At 37.7% G+C, this 20,890-nt stretch overlaps 1 protein-coding gene and 1 long non-coding RNA gene across 2 annotated transcripts in view; both read right to left on the bottom strand.

The window, feature by feature from the left end:
* The window catches only part of LOC143715731 (uncharacterized), a 436,623-nt gene that overhangs the window by 251,425 nt on the left and 164,308 nt on the right, over positions 1-20,890 (bottom strand). The window lies entirely within an intron of this gene.
* Positions 15,980-17,496, bottom strand: LOC143716534 (uncharacterized). The gene is made up of 2 exons (XM_077209086.1): positions 17,412-17,496; positions 15,980-17,180 (listed from the first exon to the last, which is right to left on the bottom strand). Exons 1-2 carry the CDS (start codon positions 17,494-17,496, stop codon positions 16,408-16,410), a joined length of 858 nt encoding a protein of 285 aa, XP_077065201.1. The 3' UTR covers positions 15,980-16,407.

Raw genomic sequence — 20,890 nt, 5'->3', positions numbered from 1 at the left:
TGTTGACAATGCAGTAAGAGGCTATACAAATTGGATCATTTATATTGTCGAGGTGACTCCATGACTGGTGCCCCAAGGTAAAAAGCAGGGAGATATTACTTGACACACACACACAAGATTACGTGGGACCAAAACTCACATTACCTCTATTGTCTGTTGCATGATATAATACACAACTGATGTCTGTGTGAAGATCACTACATAAGTTACATCTATGTTAATCACATTTATATTGCAGTTTGCAAAAATTGTGTACTAACCTTGACCTTTGCTTTTTTATGTTTCCTTATGTCGCTCATTTCATATGAATCAATGCACACCGCCTTTGTTGTCGAATCCTTGTTGTATTTTTGTACCAAAAGGTACATATAAGCATTCATGACCTGACAGGAATAAATGAAGACATATTAGTTTCCCATAAGTAAAAAATATTCACAAAGGTGATCTGTTTAATGGCTCCTTTAAATGGACATTTTCAATTTTGAACTTTGGATAGTTTTTCTTTGGACACTATTTGTTTGTAAAACATTATTTTAGCAAATAAAATGAAATGTTGAAACGGTTTGATATGAAGTGGCTTCATTCACAAACTGTTGGATTTCATTAACACACTTAAGGCCTCATTATGCTTCTGCGTCAACTCCACGGCGTAGCTACGCCGTCACTCCTACGGCGTCGTTGCCGTTTTATGGTTCTGCGTCAGGTTGAGTTGCATCGCGGTGCATCTGACCAATCACAGCCCTTGTGGTCTGCGTCGCCTCGACGCGTAGTTACAATTTTTTGGGGAGGTGCACGTCGAGCTACGGCGGAGGGGTTCGTGGCGACGCAGAGGGGTCTGCGGGGGTACGCCGTTGATTCGAAGCAGAAGCATAAAACAGGCTTTATATATAAGATGTGTTCTTAAGGTATAAAAATCTGTACACTGTGGAAACCAATAAGAAAATCCAAACCATTTCAGAAAAAAAAACATATTTACTTATTTTGCCAACATAACATTATATTTTGTACAAACACATTATTATAATGGCTAGATAAAAAAATAAAAACCTTAAGAGACAAGAGGCCAATTTAAAATAAATACTAAACAACATAATGGTGAATTTATACTGAACTCAGATAAACATAAACAAAGCTAAACGACTGTTAATTCTCAATACTAACTTTTGAACATGTTCGAATTTTTTTTTTCATTTTAAAAGTATGCTTTTAAATATTAATTGTGTATATTGTCACAATTATGTTCTGTCTAGTCAGCACCTGTTCTTGTTAGTCCCTATAATTAGTTTATCTTCCTCCACCTCAGTTTAGTCCCTTGTCGGTTAATGTAACCAGCAGGTTAACAGACTGTAACATCATGTCCACAATGACATGGATACACGAAAATTAAAACTTATCTCCTTTGGACATATACCTTAATCTGTCTGTTTCATCTGCCAAGCTGTGACATATATATTACTTAAGTATTTAGCTATGAAAGATATAACTGGACAGGCATATAAATCACATAAAATTAGTTTCATGGAAAATATTTCATAGAAATTAGAACTCAGCAAGATAACAATTTCCTAGAGAGTTGGTGCTTCTAAAAGGATAAACTCACCTCACTTTCAAAATATCGTGTGGGTGCAGTCTGATGAATGTCTCAGTAAAACAATTTGAAAGGCCCTATTTTTGAGACCAGCACATACAAGCTTTTTCCTTCCCAGACTTCTTTGACACATGTAAAAGGTCAAAAACAAGCAAAACAATGCAAAGTCCTGACAAGACAGAATATGAGAATATAAAAAAAAAAAAAATCACAATTGAGGTTACATGTCTGTCTTAAATTATGCAATGGTGTTACTCACAACTGGTGAATCCATGTGTTACTACTGTAATATGTATTTTTATTATTATAACTGTCTAAATTGTTGTTTAAGTACATACGTGATTCTATATCTGAAGAGCTGGACCCTGATAAAATCACAACTCCTGAGGATGCTGTGGCATGTGCAGGTGGTGGAGATGCCGGTGAGGAGGGGCCTGACGAGACCACATGGACCTGTGGCGGAGATTGTGGTGATGGCACAGGTGGTGGAGATGCCGGTGAGGAGGGGCCTGACGAGGCCACATGGACTGGTGGTGGAGATTGTGGTGATGGCACTGGTGGTGGAGATGCTGGTGATGGCACTGGTGGTGGAGATGCCGGTGATGGCACTGGTGGTGGAGATGCCGGTGAGGAGGGGCCTGACGAGGCCACATGGACTAGTGGTGGAGATTGTGGTGATGGCACTGGTGGTGGAGATGCTGGTGATGGCACTGGTGGTGGAGATGCCGGTGATGGCACTGGTGGTGGAGATGCCGGTGAGGAGGGGCCTGACGAGGCCACATGGACTAGTGGTGGAGATTGTGGTGATGGCACTGGTGGTGGAGATGCTGGTGATGGCACTGGTGGTGGAGATGCCGGTGAGGAGGGGACTGACGAGGCCACATGAACTAGTGGTGGAGATTGTGGTGATGGCACTGGTGGTGGAGATGCTGGTGATGGCACTAGTGGCAGAGATTGTGGTGATGGCACTGGTGGTGGAGATGCCGGTGAGGAGGGGCCTGACGAGGCCACATGGACTGGTGGTGGAGATTGTGGTGATGGCATTGGTGGTGGAGATGCCGGTGAGGAGGGGCCTGACGAGGCCACATGGACTAGTGGTGGAGATTGTGGTGATGGCACTGGTGGTGGAGATCCTGGTGATGGCACTGGTGGTGGAGATTGTGGTAATGGCACTGGTAGTGGAGATGCTGGTGATGTCACTGGTGGTGGAGATTGTGGTAATGGCACTGGTAGTGGAGATTCTGGTGATGGCACTGGTGGTGGAGATTGTAGTGATGGCACTGGTGGTGGAGATGCTGGTGACGGCACTGGTGGTGGAGATTGTGGTGATGGCACTGGTGGTGGAGATTGTGGTGATGGCACTGGTGGTGGAGATGCTGGTGATGGCACTGGTGGTGGAGATGCTGGTGACGGCACTGGTGGTGGAGATTGTGGTGATGGCACTGGTGGTGGAGATGCTGGTGATGGCACTGGTGGTGGAGATTGTGGTAATGGCACTGGTAGTGGAGATGCTGGTGATGGCACTGGTCGTGGAGATTGTGGTGATGGCACTGGTGGTGGAGATGCTGGTGAGAAGTGGGATGCAAACACCACAGGAACTGAAACTGATGGTGATGAAGACTTTATTTTATGTGGGATGCGGGGTTGTTCCTCAACATGTAGCCGATTCTGTAATTATTTCCACTGACATTGTGCCCTCCACACTCTAGTCAATCTGAAAAAAAGTGCAGGACAATACTGTTAAAAAGTGCTACCTATTTATCATTAATGATATTTATTTGAAAATGTTAACAATCTGCAGTTACCCGGTAGTGCTCAGGTATTTCGGAAGGGTAACGGGCCTCTCTTCCAAACATTAAAAAGTACGGTGAGTACTTAGTTGTCACCTGCCGCTTTGTCCGAAGCCCAAACATTACGGCGTCTAGGTGTTTGTCCCATTCATTGGGCTTGTCTTTGACAAGCTTGCAAAGGGATCTGGTAATATAATAACATTATTTTTAGGTTCAAATAAGTCAGGAAGGACCATTTTCAATCATGCATCTAGTACACATTTTTATCCCATTTAAATAATAGTGTATTCAGTGTGTACATAGTCATTATGTGCATTCGCAAGGAACTGAACCAATGAATCTATCATCATGCTCTACTTAAATACATAAATGGCTAGTTCTATGCAAAATTGTTGTCAGTGTAAAGAGAATTAAAATAAAATTATTGTTACCTCTGTATTGTCGCATTCATCCGTTCCACAAGGCCATTCGTCTGTGGGTGGTAGGGTGCGCACAAGGACCTTTTAATGTTTAACACTTTGCAGATATTACTGTTCAGCTGCAAAGTATAAAAGAAAACAGACTCTTAAGTTCTCAGGGAAAAGATGAAAGTTATGTATATTGAAAAAAGTTGACATTTAATAATTTTGTACCAATGTTTTATCAGTGAACATGTATGATACTGTGTTTACAAAGTCTTTCCCCTGGTCTGTGAGGATTCTATTAGGTGCCTCAAACTGATGCACAAATTTTAAAAGGCAATCAGAAACCTCCCTGGCAGCCTTTGACTTGAGGGGATAAGCCTGGGGCCACTTGGTCATGTAGTCAATGATGACACAAATATATTGGTTACCATTTTCTGTTGGTGCTAATTTACCAATTAGATCCATCCCCACAAGTTTCGAAAGGCTCTTTAACCTAGAGTTCATTAAATAGAAACAAAATAATTAGTTATAACTGAATTGTTATTTCTAATTTAGTTCTAAAAAATAATAATAAATAAATGTGTGATGGAAAGGGATACCACAATTGGAATGATTTCATTTTGCTCCTTAACTGATGACCTGCTGGCCTGACATGGTACACACTGTGCCACCTGTGATCAAAACTGTATAATGTTGGAAATCATTAGCATTTTATAATATTGCAAAAGTATTAATTCTGTAAATGTTATTAGCAAGGTGTCAATGTCCTGTGACATGCCAGGCCAGTAAAATCGTATAGATATTGCGTTTCGTGTTTTTTTTTTTTGTCCTGTGTTAGCTCCGATGCTGCTTGCATGAAACTCCTCAAAAATTGTGTTTGCCTCTTCTGCCCCACACACAACTTTTAGTTTAATCTGTTGTTTTTTGCCTTTGTTCCGAAGGTAATACAATTCACCATCTATGAAAAGAAAAAATAGACAAATTAATTAAAAATAGACAAAGTGTAGGCCTATATACTGTGCTGGTCAGGATGGTCATTATGAAATAAATGTTTTTCTGCTAAACACATTGGGAAAAATTGTTTCCCCCTTTTTATTAAATACTTTTTTCAACCTCCTTTTCCTAAGATAACAACTCAGAGTTTTCTCCTATAATGCCTGAGGAGTTTGGAGAACAGCTGACCAGAGATCAGATACCCATGAATCCGTACAGAATCTCTCAAGATCCTGTAGATTCCCAGATCCATGTTGGTACTTCTTCTCTTCAGTTCAGCCCACTCATTCTCTGTGTTCAGGTCAGGGACTGGGATGGCCATCGCAGATGCTTGGTTTTGTGCTCAGTAACCCATTTATTTTTTTGATTTTGAAGTTTGTTTTTGGATCAGTATCCAGTTGGAATATCTAAACATGGCCCGTTATAAGATTTATAGCACAGGTTTTCAGGTTTTGATTTCTTATCTGTTGGTATTTGAATGAATCCATGATGCCATGTGTATCTGAACAAAATGTCCTCGACCTCTGGCAGAAAATTAGGCCCACAGCATTAAAGATACAGCATAGTATTTCATTTTACACATGGGGTACTTTTTTATCCCTGTATGAACCAAACCCATATTAAGTGTTTGCAGTCAAAAAGCTAATTTTTCTCTCTTTTTTTTTAATCGGACCATAGAACGTTTGGAAAGTAACTGACACTTTCAACTTCAAACAGGACGGGTTCTATGGTCAGATTTAAAAAAAAAAAAAAAAGAGCTAATACTCTGCTGTATCTTTAATGCTGTGGGCGTAATTTTCTGCCAGAGGTCCTGGACACCTGTACACATATACATACATGCATATATAGCCCGAGAACTACTCCAAACTAAGTACATATACATATATAACATCATGGCAGGTGTGTTGGAGTAGGTTGGAGACCCCTGTGCTATTTCTTAAGAAAATTGACCATCGTTTCATTGAAGTAAAACCGTAGTAATCATGTTTTTGTGTGTGTGTGTGTGTGTGTGTGTGTGTGTGTGTGTGTGTGTGTGTGTGTGTGTGTGTGTGTGTGTGTGTGTGTGTGTGTGTGTGTGTGTGGATTACTATTGGCAAAACCACGGTTTTACTACAATAACCATAGTTTTAATATAGTAACTATGTTTTTTGAAGTTTTTTTGTGTTTTTAAACTAGTAAAACCATGGTTAATTTTTGTGATTACCAATATGTGTCAGCTTTAAAATGCATGCAGTACTGTATAGTGACACCTAGTGGCACAAAGTGTTGTGGAAATTTTAATAGTCATTGATCCCAAACAAGTATCATAAGAGAAAGAACCTATTCAATGTATAAAAGTATATGTGTGCACGTGCTTGTGCGTGACGTTTCAGGAACATATGGGACAGGACCTCTGACCTTAGGGACGGTCAGTTTTGGCCAGTTTATTTCAGTACCAGTTTGTGTCTTTAAGTAGAAACTGAACAGCAGTAAGGACCTTATCTGGGTGGGTGAAAGGTACAGCGGGTGAGGAGGAACCTTGAAAACAGTATCAAGGCTGTCTCATATCTTCCTGTTGTGTGTCACTCTCTTGCACAGCGTAACTTCTGTGTACTAGACTGAACCTATTCTTGCAAGAATAAATACTTTTCTTTTTATTAATTTGACTCTGAGTGTCTCTTACGCAGTGATGATGTTTAACAGAATTTTTGCCACAACATTATGCATCTAAAAACTCGACTAATTTATACTGCTAGCGAATATAAATGGCTTAAATGGTAAATTACAAAGGAGTGGGTGATTACCTCAAAATGTCTAGCCATATTTTACTATGCTAATTATATATATATATATTTAGATACAACGTATCAGCGAATTTTTATTGATGGCGATTCAACTTTGCAACATTCATAATTTTCTAACGTGTGCATTGTTTAATCATGCATGTCCTCACGTTGAATAACATACGTTGCAGTCAACTATAAAGTAGTATATTCTGTACTTTTTTAACTTAAACGCACGGACGCAAAAAGCAGGGCTAGATGTTGCACGTGCACCTGGCAGCCTCACCTTTAGCATATGAGATACAAATTTTAAGATCAAACTTTAGACCATTTTTACAAAGAGAACTGATAAAATAATTTTAAAAATTGTAAATGTGTTTTTTTTTTTATGGCTCTTACCTTGGAGGTCAAAAGAGTTGGCCTTTTTTCTAAAATTTGATTTCTCCGTTTTGGAATACCCATCAGGGTATGAACCATTTGTTTTATAATTCAATATTTTTTTGTATATGTCAGGATCCATGTTAATCACCAAACAAATTCAACAAAATAACCCAGTCAAGAAACGTCTGCAAGCTGGTGAGGTGAGTGGGTGGGTGGGTGAGGGAGTGAGTCAGTGGGTGAGTGAGTGGGTGGGTTTACGTCCATACACCAGGAAACAACTTTAACAAAAAATAATTATACAATAAGAAAAATCATTTCAATTAGTGGGAGGAAATCCCTTGGTTCTGGGTAACTTTATGTATAACATGTATAACCACAAAAGACAGTTGTAAAAAGGTGTGCTGCAATGGAGAAGGAATCAGAAGTGTCAATGATCATGCATGACCAGTCAATCACATGCCACAACTGTATGTCCTTGTGAGTTTTATAGTTGCTCTGGCCTGAACCTCAGAAGGAGAGTAGATTGGGTTCGCTGCCTGGTACCCAGTCTGATACCGAGGTCTCATTTCCTGCCCTGGAAAATCTACATTACACTGATCCAACAAATGGAGTTTTTTTGGAGTTAGTTGGAGTTGGATAAGTGTGATAAGTGTAATGGGTCTTAAGTTGTCTGGCATTTGTCCTAGTATTTATTTATTTTTGGTTAGCAAAAAAAAAAAAAAAAAATTATGATTTTGGGAGGACTGCACTGCGATATAAAGCACAAGTGTTCAGATTCATTTATAAGTATTTTACATAAGGGAGTATGATTTTGGCAGCACTGCCGAAATCACACCCCCCACACTGATATCCCTAGCTGGGTCAGAGACCCAAAAAACTCATTCTGGAGACACATCTCATCCTATAGACTACCTGCAAAAAAGCACAAGTGTTCGGATTCATTAATAAGTATTTTACATAAGGGAGTATGATTTTGGCAGCACTGTTGTTATAAAGAAAATGTGCAGGCAGTAAAGTCAAATGACAAATTTGTCTACATCCCTTTAGTAATGATGTTCATGTTTAGGTGTAGACTACCCTTACGAAACTAAACCATTGTTTTACTACAAAAAACACTGTAGATTTTCAAAAACACTGTTTTATAATACAGTAGTAAAAACACAATACAACCGAAAAATCACAGCTAGACAGTCCAAGATATAAATCATACGAGTTTGGTCAAATACATGATCAAAGACAAATAACTAATAAATACATGATCAAAGATCAATATCACACAAATATTGCTATCATGTAAAATTTCTTACGTTGTCTGATGCCTGTCTGTTTTCGCAACTGGCGGTACGAATTGACGTCAGGCGCGTGCTCGCGAGGGCAGCCCGATTCTGGCAAGGAGTCGGAATTCGGCACAACACCTGTCCTGACGCAGTTTTACACTCTCAGCTCAATACGCTTATTTCGCGCAGACGTTATTTTAAATTCGAAAGCGAGGCTCCGGTGGGAAGAACCCAGGAAGTACAGATAAACAACATATGCTAACGTTAGTCCTCTGTCAGAATTCTTAACAAATTTTCCGCTCTGCTTTCGTTTAACTGTACAATAGTAACAGTAGGCCTAGATGTTATTAATTTAATATGAGCATACTACTCACTATACTTACTTTACATTTTTACCTTTTTAATTTGTAAAAAAAATTTACGTTTCGTCGACCGTCATTTGGTCCGTGCCACTCACGGGATGATTTGGATTAGAGCTTTTCTTAAGTTTTCTGTGATAATAAAATGCCTTTTGAATGACATTAATTTTAGTTTTAGAGAATGTAAAGGCGCAGCAAGCACTGTGATCTTTCTGAAATGACTGGAAAGTGCATCGAAGGACATTGAAAAATAAATGCAAAACAGTAAGACCTTTTTGTTACTGTCGTACTTGTTAAATTATGTTGTTTATTTCATAAATATTCTTTTTTTTGCCAAATGCTGCTTTGACGCAGAAAAGTGTTAAATCCAGCTAACTGTTCCATCTCATTTCCCCACTTCTAATTTCAACTCTGTTAAGCCTGGTATATTTGACATTATCGACTCTGATTTCACTATTATTAAAGAGCAATGCGACGTTTTACATGTTTTCAGTTCTATAAACCTGACTACAGTTGCCTAGTTCAATAATGTTAACTAGCATCATGACCGCCAATTTTGCCTTGCCAATCTGTTATTGTGATGCATATAATTTAGTCATAAAATGTATTTTATCTGTTATTTTATCTTAGATGGACGAATATGTGAAAACTAAACTAAGAAAATGGAATCTTGAAAAGTTAATTACCACATTTGAAGGTATGTAGTAATATTTTACAGGGTTCATTTTAATCGTAAGCCACTTGCACACTTTAAAACTGAAAAATTAGTGTAGAAAATTACAAATGGACTTTTCTGTTGAATTTTTCAAATCTGCTGTTCAAACAAGCATATTTATAGAAAAGGTTTGAATCTTCACTTGCCTCACGATTCGATTACAATTCTGAACAATTAGATTATAAGGTCCGACTTTAAATTAAGTGGCTTTAAGTACTATGTACTTGCATCGAAAAATAAGTACAATGTACTTATTGTGTTCAGGTTGTATTGTAAAACACTTTTGCTGCTATTGAGGTGTGATACTGGTAAGGTCAGGAACAGGTGTGAAAATTAACAGAATTGTGAATTGTGTGTTGTGCAGACCTAACATACTGTAAAAATGCATACATGTGCAATAATTACATGTTTCCATTAAAGGAATCAATTGAAGAGCTTGCAACTACACCTACTATATCAAGGGAGCAGCAGCACATGATATCTGTGGAGCAAGTAACAGCATTTGTAAGTTTGTGTTTATTGATTTCTTGTTTTGGGACCAGACTGTTGCTAGAAAAGGTGTTTGGTCTGGTTTTTTTTTTTTTTTTTTTTTTTTTTGCATTAAATTAAAGAAATTTGTAGGATGTTTTTTTCATAAACAAAAAAAAAATTGTTTAGAACATCCTTAGAATAGACATCCTTCTTGCAACACCCAATGGCAGAGGTATTGTAGATACTATTGAAAACTAGTTGACGGAATTTTATATATATATATATATATATATATATATATATATATATATATATATATATATATATATATATATATATATATATATAATGTATGTGTGCTGTTATTTTTGCTGACAAACAGTAGTTTTTGTTATTACTGTCTGTGACCTTGCCTCTTTTATGCTGTTTGTTCTTTTTATATTTACTACTATTACTTCTAAACTATTACTTCTAAACTATTACTTCTAAATACTTGTACTTTTCTTCTACAGTACAATTATGCTCAAGATGTTGATGTAAATGCTTTGAAATGTTTTAAGATTTCAAAATCATATTTTCTTCAAAAGGTTAATTTTTCTGACTCATTTTTGCTGACAAACAGGTTATTACTGTCTGTGACCTTGCCTCTTTTATGCTGTTGTTCTTTTTATATTTACTATTACTTCTGAATACTTGTGCTTTTCTTCTACAGTATAAATACACTACAATTCATTCTTACTGAGTATTTCTCTCACATGATATCTTATGCTCAAGATCTTGATGTAAATGTTGTGAAATGTTTTTAGATTTCACTTCATATTTTCTTCAAGAAGTTGTTTCAAGTCTTTCTGTGATATGGTTTCATGCATTTTCATTGCATTTTGTCAATGGGGAGGGAGTGATGGGAAATTTAAAAAAAAATTATGGCGAGCAGGACGAGGTCGAGGGACGTGAGAGAACGGCGCGAGGCCGGTGGCGTGATTGGTAATGAATGACACCTGCGAGACGCACCGGTCTCGCATCTCTCACGGAGGAGCGGAAGCATAAAGGGGGAGCGACGACAGAGGAGATCGAGAGAGGACAGGCCTGTGTTTTATTTGATGTTTTGTTTCTGTTCGGTGTTGCCAGCAGTCGGCCGTGAGGGGCTGCTGGCAGTTTCTTTTGTTTTTGTATTTGTATTATTAAAAATGTTAAATGTTTGCCGGTTCCCACCTTCTTCTTCCCATAACATCTGAACCCTGTTACAAAAATTTATTTACATATGAACAATTTTACTTGATAAAACAAAAATAAATTTTCATATTTTGATTACTGAAGTCTGTATTGCCGTAGATGTGTTATTTTAGTCATTTTAATTACTACAATTTCTAGTATTTCCAACCCATTTTGATTACATTAACCCTGATTTTGTGGTTTTTAACCCAGCATTTTTTTAGAGTGTGCATTTCGTTTTTGCCAAAATAACTTGCGAGGTGTATGATATTCCATTATGTAAGCAAAGTTAACAGTGATTAGAAGGTGTTTGGTATTATTTCTTTGACATGTTGAGCCTGACCCTAACCCTAACCCAGGGGTAGGCAAGTTCTGTCCAGAATTTAGTTCCAACCCTAATCAAACACACCTGAACAAGCTAATCAATGTCTTCAGGATTACTAAGGCTATGGGCAGGTGAGGTTTTACTCAGTGTTGGAGCCAAACTCTGCAGGACAGCGGCTCTCTATGACCAAACTTGCCTACCCCTGCCCTAACCCTAACCACAAGTTGATGTAGTCTATTCCTGGGCTATGGTTAGATGTCTATTCATTTTTCACTGACAGCCCAAATTTCACCTTGTTTTCGCCTAGACGTCTGGGCAATTAGACGTCTTTTAAATGCAAAATTGCTTGCTGGGATCTGACTTCTGTGATGGTTAGCCAGTCTGTCTGCCTCCTGACCTGGGCCCCAGTTAGTCAAGTTTCAACTCTAAGACTATGTGCCATATTACTAGAGAGAAGAGCGGCACCATCCTATGAGGAATGAATATCTCTTCTCAACAGGTCAGTTCTGCCCCAAAAATGTTTCCAAATGTCAAGTCAAGTCAAGTCAAATATATTTATATAGCGCTTTTCACAATACAGATTGTATCAAAGCTGCTTCACAGTATCAATCAAAACAACTTAACAATGTTTGTTTATTACTGGAAAAAAAGACATCCTAGTTTGGTAGAGCTCAATGGTATGATTGGTTAATTAATTCGAATATCCCCAACTGAGCAAGCCAAAGGCAACAGTGGCAAGGAACCGAAAAAACTCCATCCAGTGACCTAATGGTGTCCTAACACCCCATCAAATGACCCAATGGAGAAAAAAAAAACCTTGGGAGAACCCAGGCTCAGTCGGGGGCCAGTTCTCCTCTGGCGTTTATGAACTAGAGGCCGAATTTACAGTAACTGTAAGATAAAAAATGTATATGAATGCCTGGCTAAATAGATGCGTCTTCAGTCTAGTTTTAAACTGGGAGAGAGAGTCTGAGCTACGAACAATATCAGGAAGGCTATTCCAGAGCTTCGGAGCTAAATCTGAAAATGCTCTGCCTCCTTTGGTGGATCTGGATATCCTAGGAATGACCAGAAGCCTCGAATCTAGTGATCTTAAAGAGCGCGATGGGTTGTATGGCGATAGAAGATCCGTTAAATAGACTGGAGCTAAACCATTTAGAGCTTTATAAGTCAAAAGCAATACCTTGTATTTAATACGGAACTTTATAGGTAACCAATGAAGTGATGATAAAATCGGTGTTATATGATCATATTTTCTTGATCTAGTAAGAACTCTAGCGGCTGCATTTTGCACTAACTGTAGCTTGTTTATTGAAGATGCAGGACAACCAGCTAATAAAGCATTACAGTAATCTAGTCTCGAGGTCATGAATGCATGAACTAACTTTTCTGCATCAGAGACTGATAGCATATTACGTAGCTTAGCAATGTTTCTAAGGTGGAAAAAGGCTGTTTTTGTAACATATGAAATATGCTTTTCAAAAGTCAGGTTGCAGTCTAGTATAACACCCAGGTCTTTTACTGTAGCGGATAAAGTAACAGGGCATCCTACTATGTTAAAGTCGTGCTGTGAAGGGTTTTGTGGACGGTTTTTAGAACCGATAAGTATTACCTCTGTCTTGTCTGGATTTAATAAAAGAAAATTACGCGTCATCCAATCTTTTATATCATTAACACAATCTGTCAATTTGGATGATTTAGCGTATTCATCTGGCCGTGATGAAATATATATTTGAGTGTCATCAGCATAACAATGGAAACTAATTCCATGTTTCCTTAGAATATTACCAAGTGGTAGCATATATATTGAGAATAATAAAGGGCCTAACACAGATCCCTGCGGCACTCCATAGTTTGCCGAAGTTATAATCGATTTTCCTCCATTTAAGTAGACGAAATGGTAGCGGTCAGATAAGTATGACCTGAACCAGCTTAATGCTTGTCCTTGAACACCAGTGTAATTTTGTAGTCGATCTAAGAGTATTGTGTGATCTATAGTATCGAACGCAGCACTAAGATCAAGTAAAACTAGTACTGAGATTCAGCCTTGGTCCGATGCTAAAAGTAAATCATTTGTGATTCTAACAAGCGCAGTTTCAGTGCTATGATGTGGCCTGAATCCAGACTGAAACTTTTCATAGATGTCATTTTCTTGCAAGAAAGAGCCGAGTTGAGCGGACACAACTTTTTCTAATATTTTTGACATAAATGGAAGATTCGAAATGGGTCTGTAATTTGCTAGGTTATTTGGATCTAATTGTGGTTTCTTAATAAGAGGTTTTATAACTGCCAGCTTGAACGTTCTTGGAACATGACCTAAAGATAAAGATGAGTTAATAATATTGAGAAGAGGCTCTTCCACTATAGGTAACACTTCTTTCAGTAGTTCAGTTGGTATAGGATCTAATAAACATGTTGTTGTTTTAGATGAAGTGATAAGTTTATTTAAGTCTTTTTGTTCTATGGTTGTAAAGCATTGTAATTGTTCTTGCGGGGTGATAATTGCGGCTGAATTATAAGGCGCGAGCAGAGATCGAACGTTTACGATTTTGATTCTGATGCTTTCAATTTTCTCGGTGAAGAAGTTCATTAAATCATTACTACTAAACTGTAACGAGGTATTTTGTTCAGACGACGTCTGTTTATTTGTTAGTCTAGCCACGGTATTAAATAAAAACCTTGGATTATTTCGGTTATTTTCTATTAATTTGCTGAGGTGCTCCGCCCTGGCCGTTTTAAGGGCCTTTTTATAACGTGACATACTGTCTTTCCACGCGATTCTAAAGACCTCTAAATTAGTTTTTTTCCATTTACGCTCTAAATTACGGGTTTCTCTCTTTAAAACATACGTAGTATTATTGTACCATGGTGCTATACTTTTTTCTCTAACCTTTTTTAATCTAATGGGTGCAACAATATCCAAAGTTCTAGAGAGAATGGAGCTCATAGTGCTAGTTAGTTCGTCTAGTTCATCTGTTTGTTTGGGTTCAGGCAGCTGCTGGGACAGATCAGATAAGCTATTTGAGAAATGATCTATGGTGGATGGACGAATTGTTCTACCTGGTCGATAACGTGGCGCAGCATGACATATTATAGCAGTGCGTAATATGCAAGTTACCAAGTAGTGGTCAGTGACATCATCACTATGGCTCCAAATGTCTATGAACGACTGGCGTCAAGAGTGACTCACTGAAAGGGAACACGTTTAAAAGCATTATATATGAAGCAATGTACAATATTTATATTAATTAATTGTATTTGTTAATTAATAGGCTATAATAACTAAATTCTCACCACACACCAGCTATAGGTGGAGAGGAGAGAGAGTGACAGAGCCAGTTCAAAGGATGGGGATTTTTAGGAGGCCATGATTGATTGGCAAGGGCCAATGGGTAGAATGGTTAAACCCCTACAGGTTACACCCCTACTCTTTACGAGAAGTGCCATGGGATTTTTAATAACCACAAAGAGTCAAGACCTCGGTTTAACACCTCATCCGAAGGACAGTGCTTGTTACAGTATAGTGTCCCCATCCCTATACTGGGGTGTTATGACCCAACTGGTTTTCCAAGGAGTCTCCCATCCAGGCTCAAACCTGCTTAGCTTCAGTGGGCAACCAGTCTTGGACTACAGGGTGATATTTCTGTTTCACTAGAGACAAAGAACTGCTTTACACTGACAGATAAATGACAAGTCAGAAAGTGACAACTCAAAAACAACGTCCACAAAACTATTCTAAAGTTATAAGTACTTTAACTAAAGTTTATTTCACTATACGTTTGCTTTATCTGAATCTGTTTATTTTAATTATTGGATCTTTAGAAAACCTTTACTCACAAAATCACATATTGTCAGTAAAATTGTAGTTATATTTGTTGTTATTGTACAGATATGTTATTCTATATACATCTGTTTATGTAATAACAGGCTTTATGTAACAAAAAAAAAACTGATAACATTCAGGGAATTGTTTCATATATTAGGAAATAATTTTCTACATTTGTTTCCAGTCTCTTTAAATGTAGGTATTTCTTTCAGTATGTCATGAATCAGAAGGACACAAACAGGTAAAGTGTAGTGGTCTTTATTGAAAGCACTAAGGAACAGTCACGGCAGAAAGGTGGTTGCTGAGTTAATATGGAGATTGAGTGAATGACTGAATTGGTAATTGTTGAATCTCTTATCTGATGTAGAATGGTGAGGAAGGAAAGGCTGAAGAGTGAAGACGGCCGGCAGACTGGATGACCAGGATCTCTGAACGGGAATTCTGGAAGCAGGAAAGTATTCGCAACAGGTAAGTAGAGAAGTCTTGGTGGAGAGAATCAGGAAGTCGATGGTGAGTCGACGAGACCAGACAACTGTGTGAGGGAACTGGTGAGGTTTTTAAGGTTTGAGTGAAGTGAGTGCAGATTGCCGGCAGGTGATGATGACAGGAGCAGATGATTAATACTCCGGTGATGCAGAACGAGTGGGCGAAGTGATTGCAAATTATTTCGATTGAATACTTACTCTGTCACGGATACAAAAGATTTTCTTTCTTGTTCTCTAATATGTAAGTAAAATAATGACAAATGTTTTTGAAAAAAAGCTTGATGAATTGCCCCACTTGAAAAAAATATGCATTGCATTAATAACCCTGCTTGCATTTTAATTTCATTATAAAAAAATTAAATAATACATATTCAACTTTTTAGATTTCACTTCCAAAATATTAATTATGTTTAAAAATATTTCCTATAATATTCGACAGGCAAATTTCGGTCCATTTTATTTCGCTTCACAAATTCAGTGGTTAAAAAACGGCAGGTTCAAATTCGACATTTGACATCCGGGAACGGCAGGAATATCAGTAGATTGCCGATTGGTAATAATCTCCATAGCTCTTAGTCCACCTCACCAGCAGGGGGCGCAAGCGGCTGTTGACGAAGACTAGAGCAACGGGTGAGAGAGTCATTCATTCATAAAAATCTCTCAGTTCATTGTGTGTTTTCTGGTGCTGTTTAAAACTGCCCAGCCTTGAATAACTCTTTCCACAGAGAGAACACACATAAGGCTTCTCATCTGAATGAACTTTTAGGTGATCTTTTAGATTTGATGATGAAATAAAACCTTTACCACACTTATCACAGTTAAACCACACTTTCTCCAGAGTGAATGTGCAGATGATAACCAAGAGTTGATGCTCGAGAAAAACTCTTTCCACACTGAGTGCATGTATACGGTTTCTCTCCAGTGTGAATTCTCATGTGTCTGTTAAGGTTTTCTTTCTGTCTGAAACTCTTTCCACATTGAGAGCAATCGTACGCCTTCTCTCCAGTATGAACTCGCTCATGTGTTTTCAGGTGTGCAGACTGAGTGAAACTCTTGTCACAATATGAGCACTTATAAGGTTTTTCTCCAGTATGAATTCGTTGATGCAGTTTCAGTTCACCAGATGTAATAAAGCTCTTCCCACAGTCAAAGCACATATGATCTCTCACTTCATTGTGTGTTTTCTGGTGCCGTTTAAAACTGCCCAGCCTCGAAAAACTCTTTCCACAGCGAGAACACACATAAGGCTTCTCATCTGAATGAACTTTCAGGTGATCTTTTAGATTTGATGATAAAATAAAATCTTTACCACACTGATCACATTTAAATGCTTTTTCTCCAGAGTGAATGTGCAGATGTCTATGGAGAGCTGATCCATCAGAAAAACTCTTTCCACACTGAGTGCATGTATACGGTTTCTCTCCAGTGTGAATTCTCATGTGTGTGTTTAGGTGTCCTTTGTGTGTGAAACTCTTTCCACACTGAGTGCAGGTGTGCGTCTTTTTGGCTTTTGTTCTTTGAATTGTAAAGTTACGATGTTCCTCCTCCTCTTCATTCAGTTCTTGTCTTTCCTCTTTCACTCTCACCTGGCCTAAAATACACAGAAATACAGTTCAAGTGAACCATTATTTAATAGTAACAGAGATCAGATCTTTCACTTTTTGTTCTGTCATTCACTTGTTAATATAGTAAAAATGTGTCTGAACAACTGCTATATAAAAGGTTATGATAATTTGGATGTATTTCCATTTTTCATCCATATGATTACTAATTCACATCTACCAAAGCAGTCAACAATGAAGAATCAAGAATGGACACCAACCTGTTTGTTCCTCAGTATCTTCATGTTTTATTCTGGATGGTTCTGGATCAATCATGTCTTCAATCTCCTCTTTAATAAACTCCATCTTTAACAGTCACACAGATTTCAGCTGCTACTCCTGGAGTTTGTCCTTCTCTTGTAGGATGATGGGAATATTCCCAGTATTTATTGGTGAATTGTTGTGGGAGGGGCTTCACTGCAGGTGTGAACTGTGATCACTGTGTTTTTATCCAATCTGCATTTAAAAAGTACAGGGCCATCATGTTTAACTGCTGCTGAAAAACCTCTTTGTCTCCAAAAGTTCCCTGTTTTCAGCTCATTCATTATGGTGATGTCTGAGATCTTCAGTAAATTGGCACATTAAGCACATTTTATTGGTGTCAACAGACTGAAACAAACTATAGCATCATCACCTTTGAAATTTCACTTCAGTTCTTTGTTTTGCTCTTTCTATTTCATCTGGTCTGAAACATAAAAAAACATTAAGTTGTTATAATGATGTAATGTGAAAAATAATGTGAACATATTTGCTGTACAGAGTAAGGCTATATTTTTGTTTGTTTACAATATTACATCATGAAAGAAGCAAGTTCATCTTTGTGTTTGTGTTATATATAAAATATTACTATATTGCTGGATTAAAATTTACCCAAAATGGGTTTATAGTGAAACCCAGAAATCTTATAGGCAACACTTTATTTCGATAGTCCACTTGAGACATTCTACTAACCAGTGGTGGACGAAGTACACACACGATGTACTTGAGTTAAAGTAAAGATACTCAAGGTAAAATATTACTCAAGTAAAAGTAAAAGTGCTGCCTTTAAAAATTCACTTGAGTAAAAGTAAAAAAAGTATTTGCCTTCAAATGCACTTAAGTACTATGATTTTTTTTGCTATAATGTCCTATTATAATTTGTCACAAGACTCTTGCTTAACTCAGTCTACGTGAAGACTAATGTCACTCTTGGCACACCAATCTATCAACAAAATGACATTAATTAGTCATATATATATATATACAGTGTTGGGAAGGGTACTTTCAAATGTATTTAGTTACAGAATACATGCTCAAAATTTTATTTTGTAACATATTCCGTTACATTACTCAATCTGAGTATTGTATTCTGAATACTTGGATTACTTCTACATTGAATTGCATTATATAAGTGTAGGAATGCGGACATCAAATCCTGCTTACTAAACAGGCCTAATTTGGTGTGTTTTTCTGTTCCAAATGGCTGAATGTGTTAGGCCCAAGTCTCCCTGAAAGTGCAATATATTATAATTTGCTGTAGAGGAACAAAGACTATAAGGGTATGTTTATGCAAAATATGTTTTGCTTGGTAAAATAAAAAAGAGAAGAATTGTCCAATTTTACCCTTTTAGTTTCTTTATTTACTCAGCTGTTAAAAGTGTGAAAATAGACAAATAAAATAGTCTGTGTCTGTACAGAATTTGCCATTATATAAAAAAAAGAAAGAAAAAAAAACACTGAGCAACTAGGCGCATAGGTGTTGCAACTTATCACCTTTAAATAAAAGCACCAGAAATAATTTTTCTTTTTTTAAACTACGCCACCAAATATAATTTTACCCACATGTCACCATGTTATATTGAAAAACCAACATTACTTCTTGGTAATGTAACAACAAAGGCTAGCAGCAAAAACCTAGCCAAAATGTCAAAGTTGAACATAACATAGGGTGAAAAACTTTTTTCTCCTGATGAGCGATGAGCCTTATTCCAGATTGCCGCACCTTTAGACATTGCACTTCTGTATAATTTTCGAGGAACACCGTGTGAGGCAGCTTTGTCAAGATCAGTCGTGGCAACAAGATTCAAAGTATGTGCGGCACGTCGATGGTGAGGTGGCAAAAAAAAGTTTAGCTCTTCTTCCTCTTGCTGCTCCTGAAGAACTGCAGAGACATCAGCAAACTGCACATCATCTGTGCTATCCATCTCATCATCCATTTCACACCCTCCATATTCAGTGAACGCCTTAGCGAAATTGCTACCATTTTCAGTGACTGTGGCACTGACTTTGCCTTGGATCTGGAATTCTGCATGAATCTGACTAACTTTGGCAGCAATGACATCATAGGTGTGGCGGCCCCTTATCCTTTCACATGCCAAAGCAACAGACTTTCGATCTAATGTCTCTGGCTCAATCCAATGACACGTGAAATTCCCATAAAACTCCTATGATGAGCCGTCCATATATCTGCTGTTGTGCACACGGTTTGAACATCCTGAAGTGTTTCAGTAAGTGCCTCCTTCATATTTTGAGATCCCCTTTCAATGCGCTGCATCAATGTTTTTCTGCACATGGGTGTCCTACCCCCACTAATTCCTGCAATCATCTCACGGAATGAGGCATTCTCCACTAAGGAAAAGGGCTGCACATCTGCAATTATGAACTCAAGAACCAAGGAGTTTACTTTCCTTTGGGTGATTGCTGAGGTGCTGAGTGTTGCTTGTTTGAGAGGAGGTGGGGTGGGCATGGCACTTTGTTCACCACCATCATCTGATGCCATTTCTGCTCTTTGCAAGACACTGGAATGCTTCCTCTGAAATAAAGAAAGACAGAAAGAGCTAAAATTAATAACACTGAAATTATTTTAGCATTATCCTGAACCCATTTTGCTAGCCAAATGGTATGAATATGCTGTAACAAAAGAAGCATGCATATTACATGCATGCAACTAAAACCATGTGGAAGCATTTAAACACGTTATGTATATCTTGACAAATGCATTAAACGACCTTGCAAATAGGCTATATTATAATTTCCATTTAACTTTTTGCCCGCAACAATAGAATAATGACAAACAAATTATAATTTTAAAAAAAGTTTAGCTTTTAACACCTTTTACATGACACAGTTTCTTTTATTGGCCAATGGTTAAAAGAAAAGAAAAAAATGTACAGAAAAAACACTGTTTCAGTAAAAAAAGAAAAAAGAAAAGTGCTTCTGATGTTCTCTTGTATAGGCCTACTTTCCTTATTTGGGCTTCTAGGTCGCTATCAAATCAATCACTTGTTTAGTGTTCATGTAAACACTACATTCAGTTTCATCGATCTGAATGAATTCAGTCCGATTGAAACAAAAGGTGTGCATAAACATAATGAATGGCGACTGTAGAAAGCAAAAGCCGAATCCCCGACATTTTTGGGCGATCTAGAAATGGGCGGCTGGACGCATTTATTTAGGTCCAAAAAGAAGACATGACCGGGAAAAAGAGGACGTATGGTCACCCTAACGTTAACTAGCATGTCAAACGGGGCCAGTCAGTCTTTCAACGGCTCTGGGGATAGTAAATCAGCACATAGAAGAATATGTGAAGTAAGTGAAATCGCACCTCAACTAAGCTGGGAGCTACCGGATATAACTAACTAGAAAATAGCAAGGTGACCAGTAAAATTACAGCAGACGACTAACGTTAATTAAAATAAAATTAAAATAATATATATATATA

This window comes from Siphateles boraxobius, unplaced genomic scaffold, assembly GCF_051911475.1.
Source record: "Siphateles boraxobius isolate OS27281-9 unplaced genomic scaffold, OSU_SipBor_1 6, whole genome shotgun sequence".
Lineage (NCBI taxonomy): Eukaryota > Metazoa > Chordata > Actinopteri > Cypriniformes > Leuciscidae > Siphateles > Siphateles boraxobius.
The sequence above is the reverse complement of the archived record's forward strand: the minus strand, read 5'-3'. Positions and strand labels throughout refer to the sequence as shown.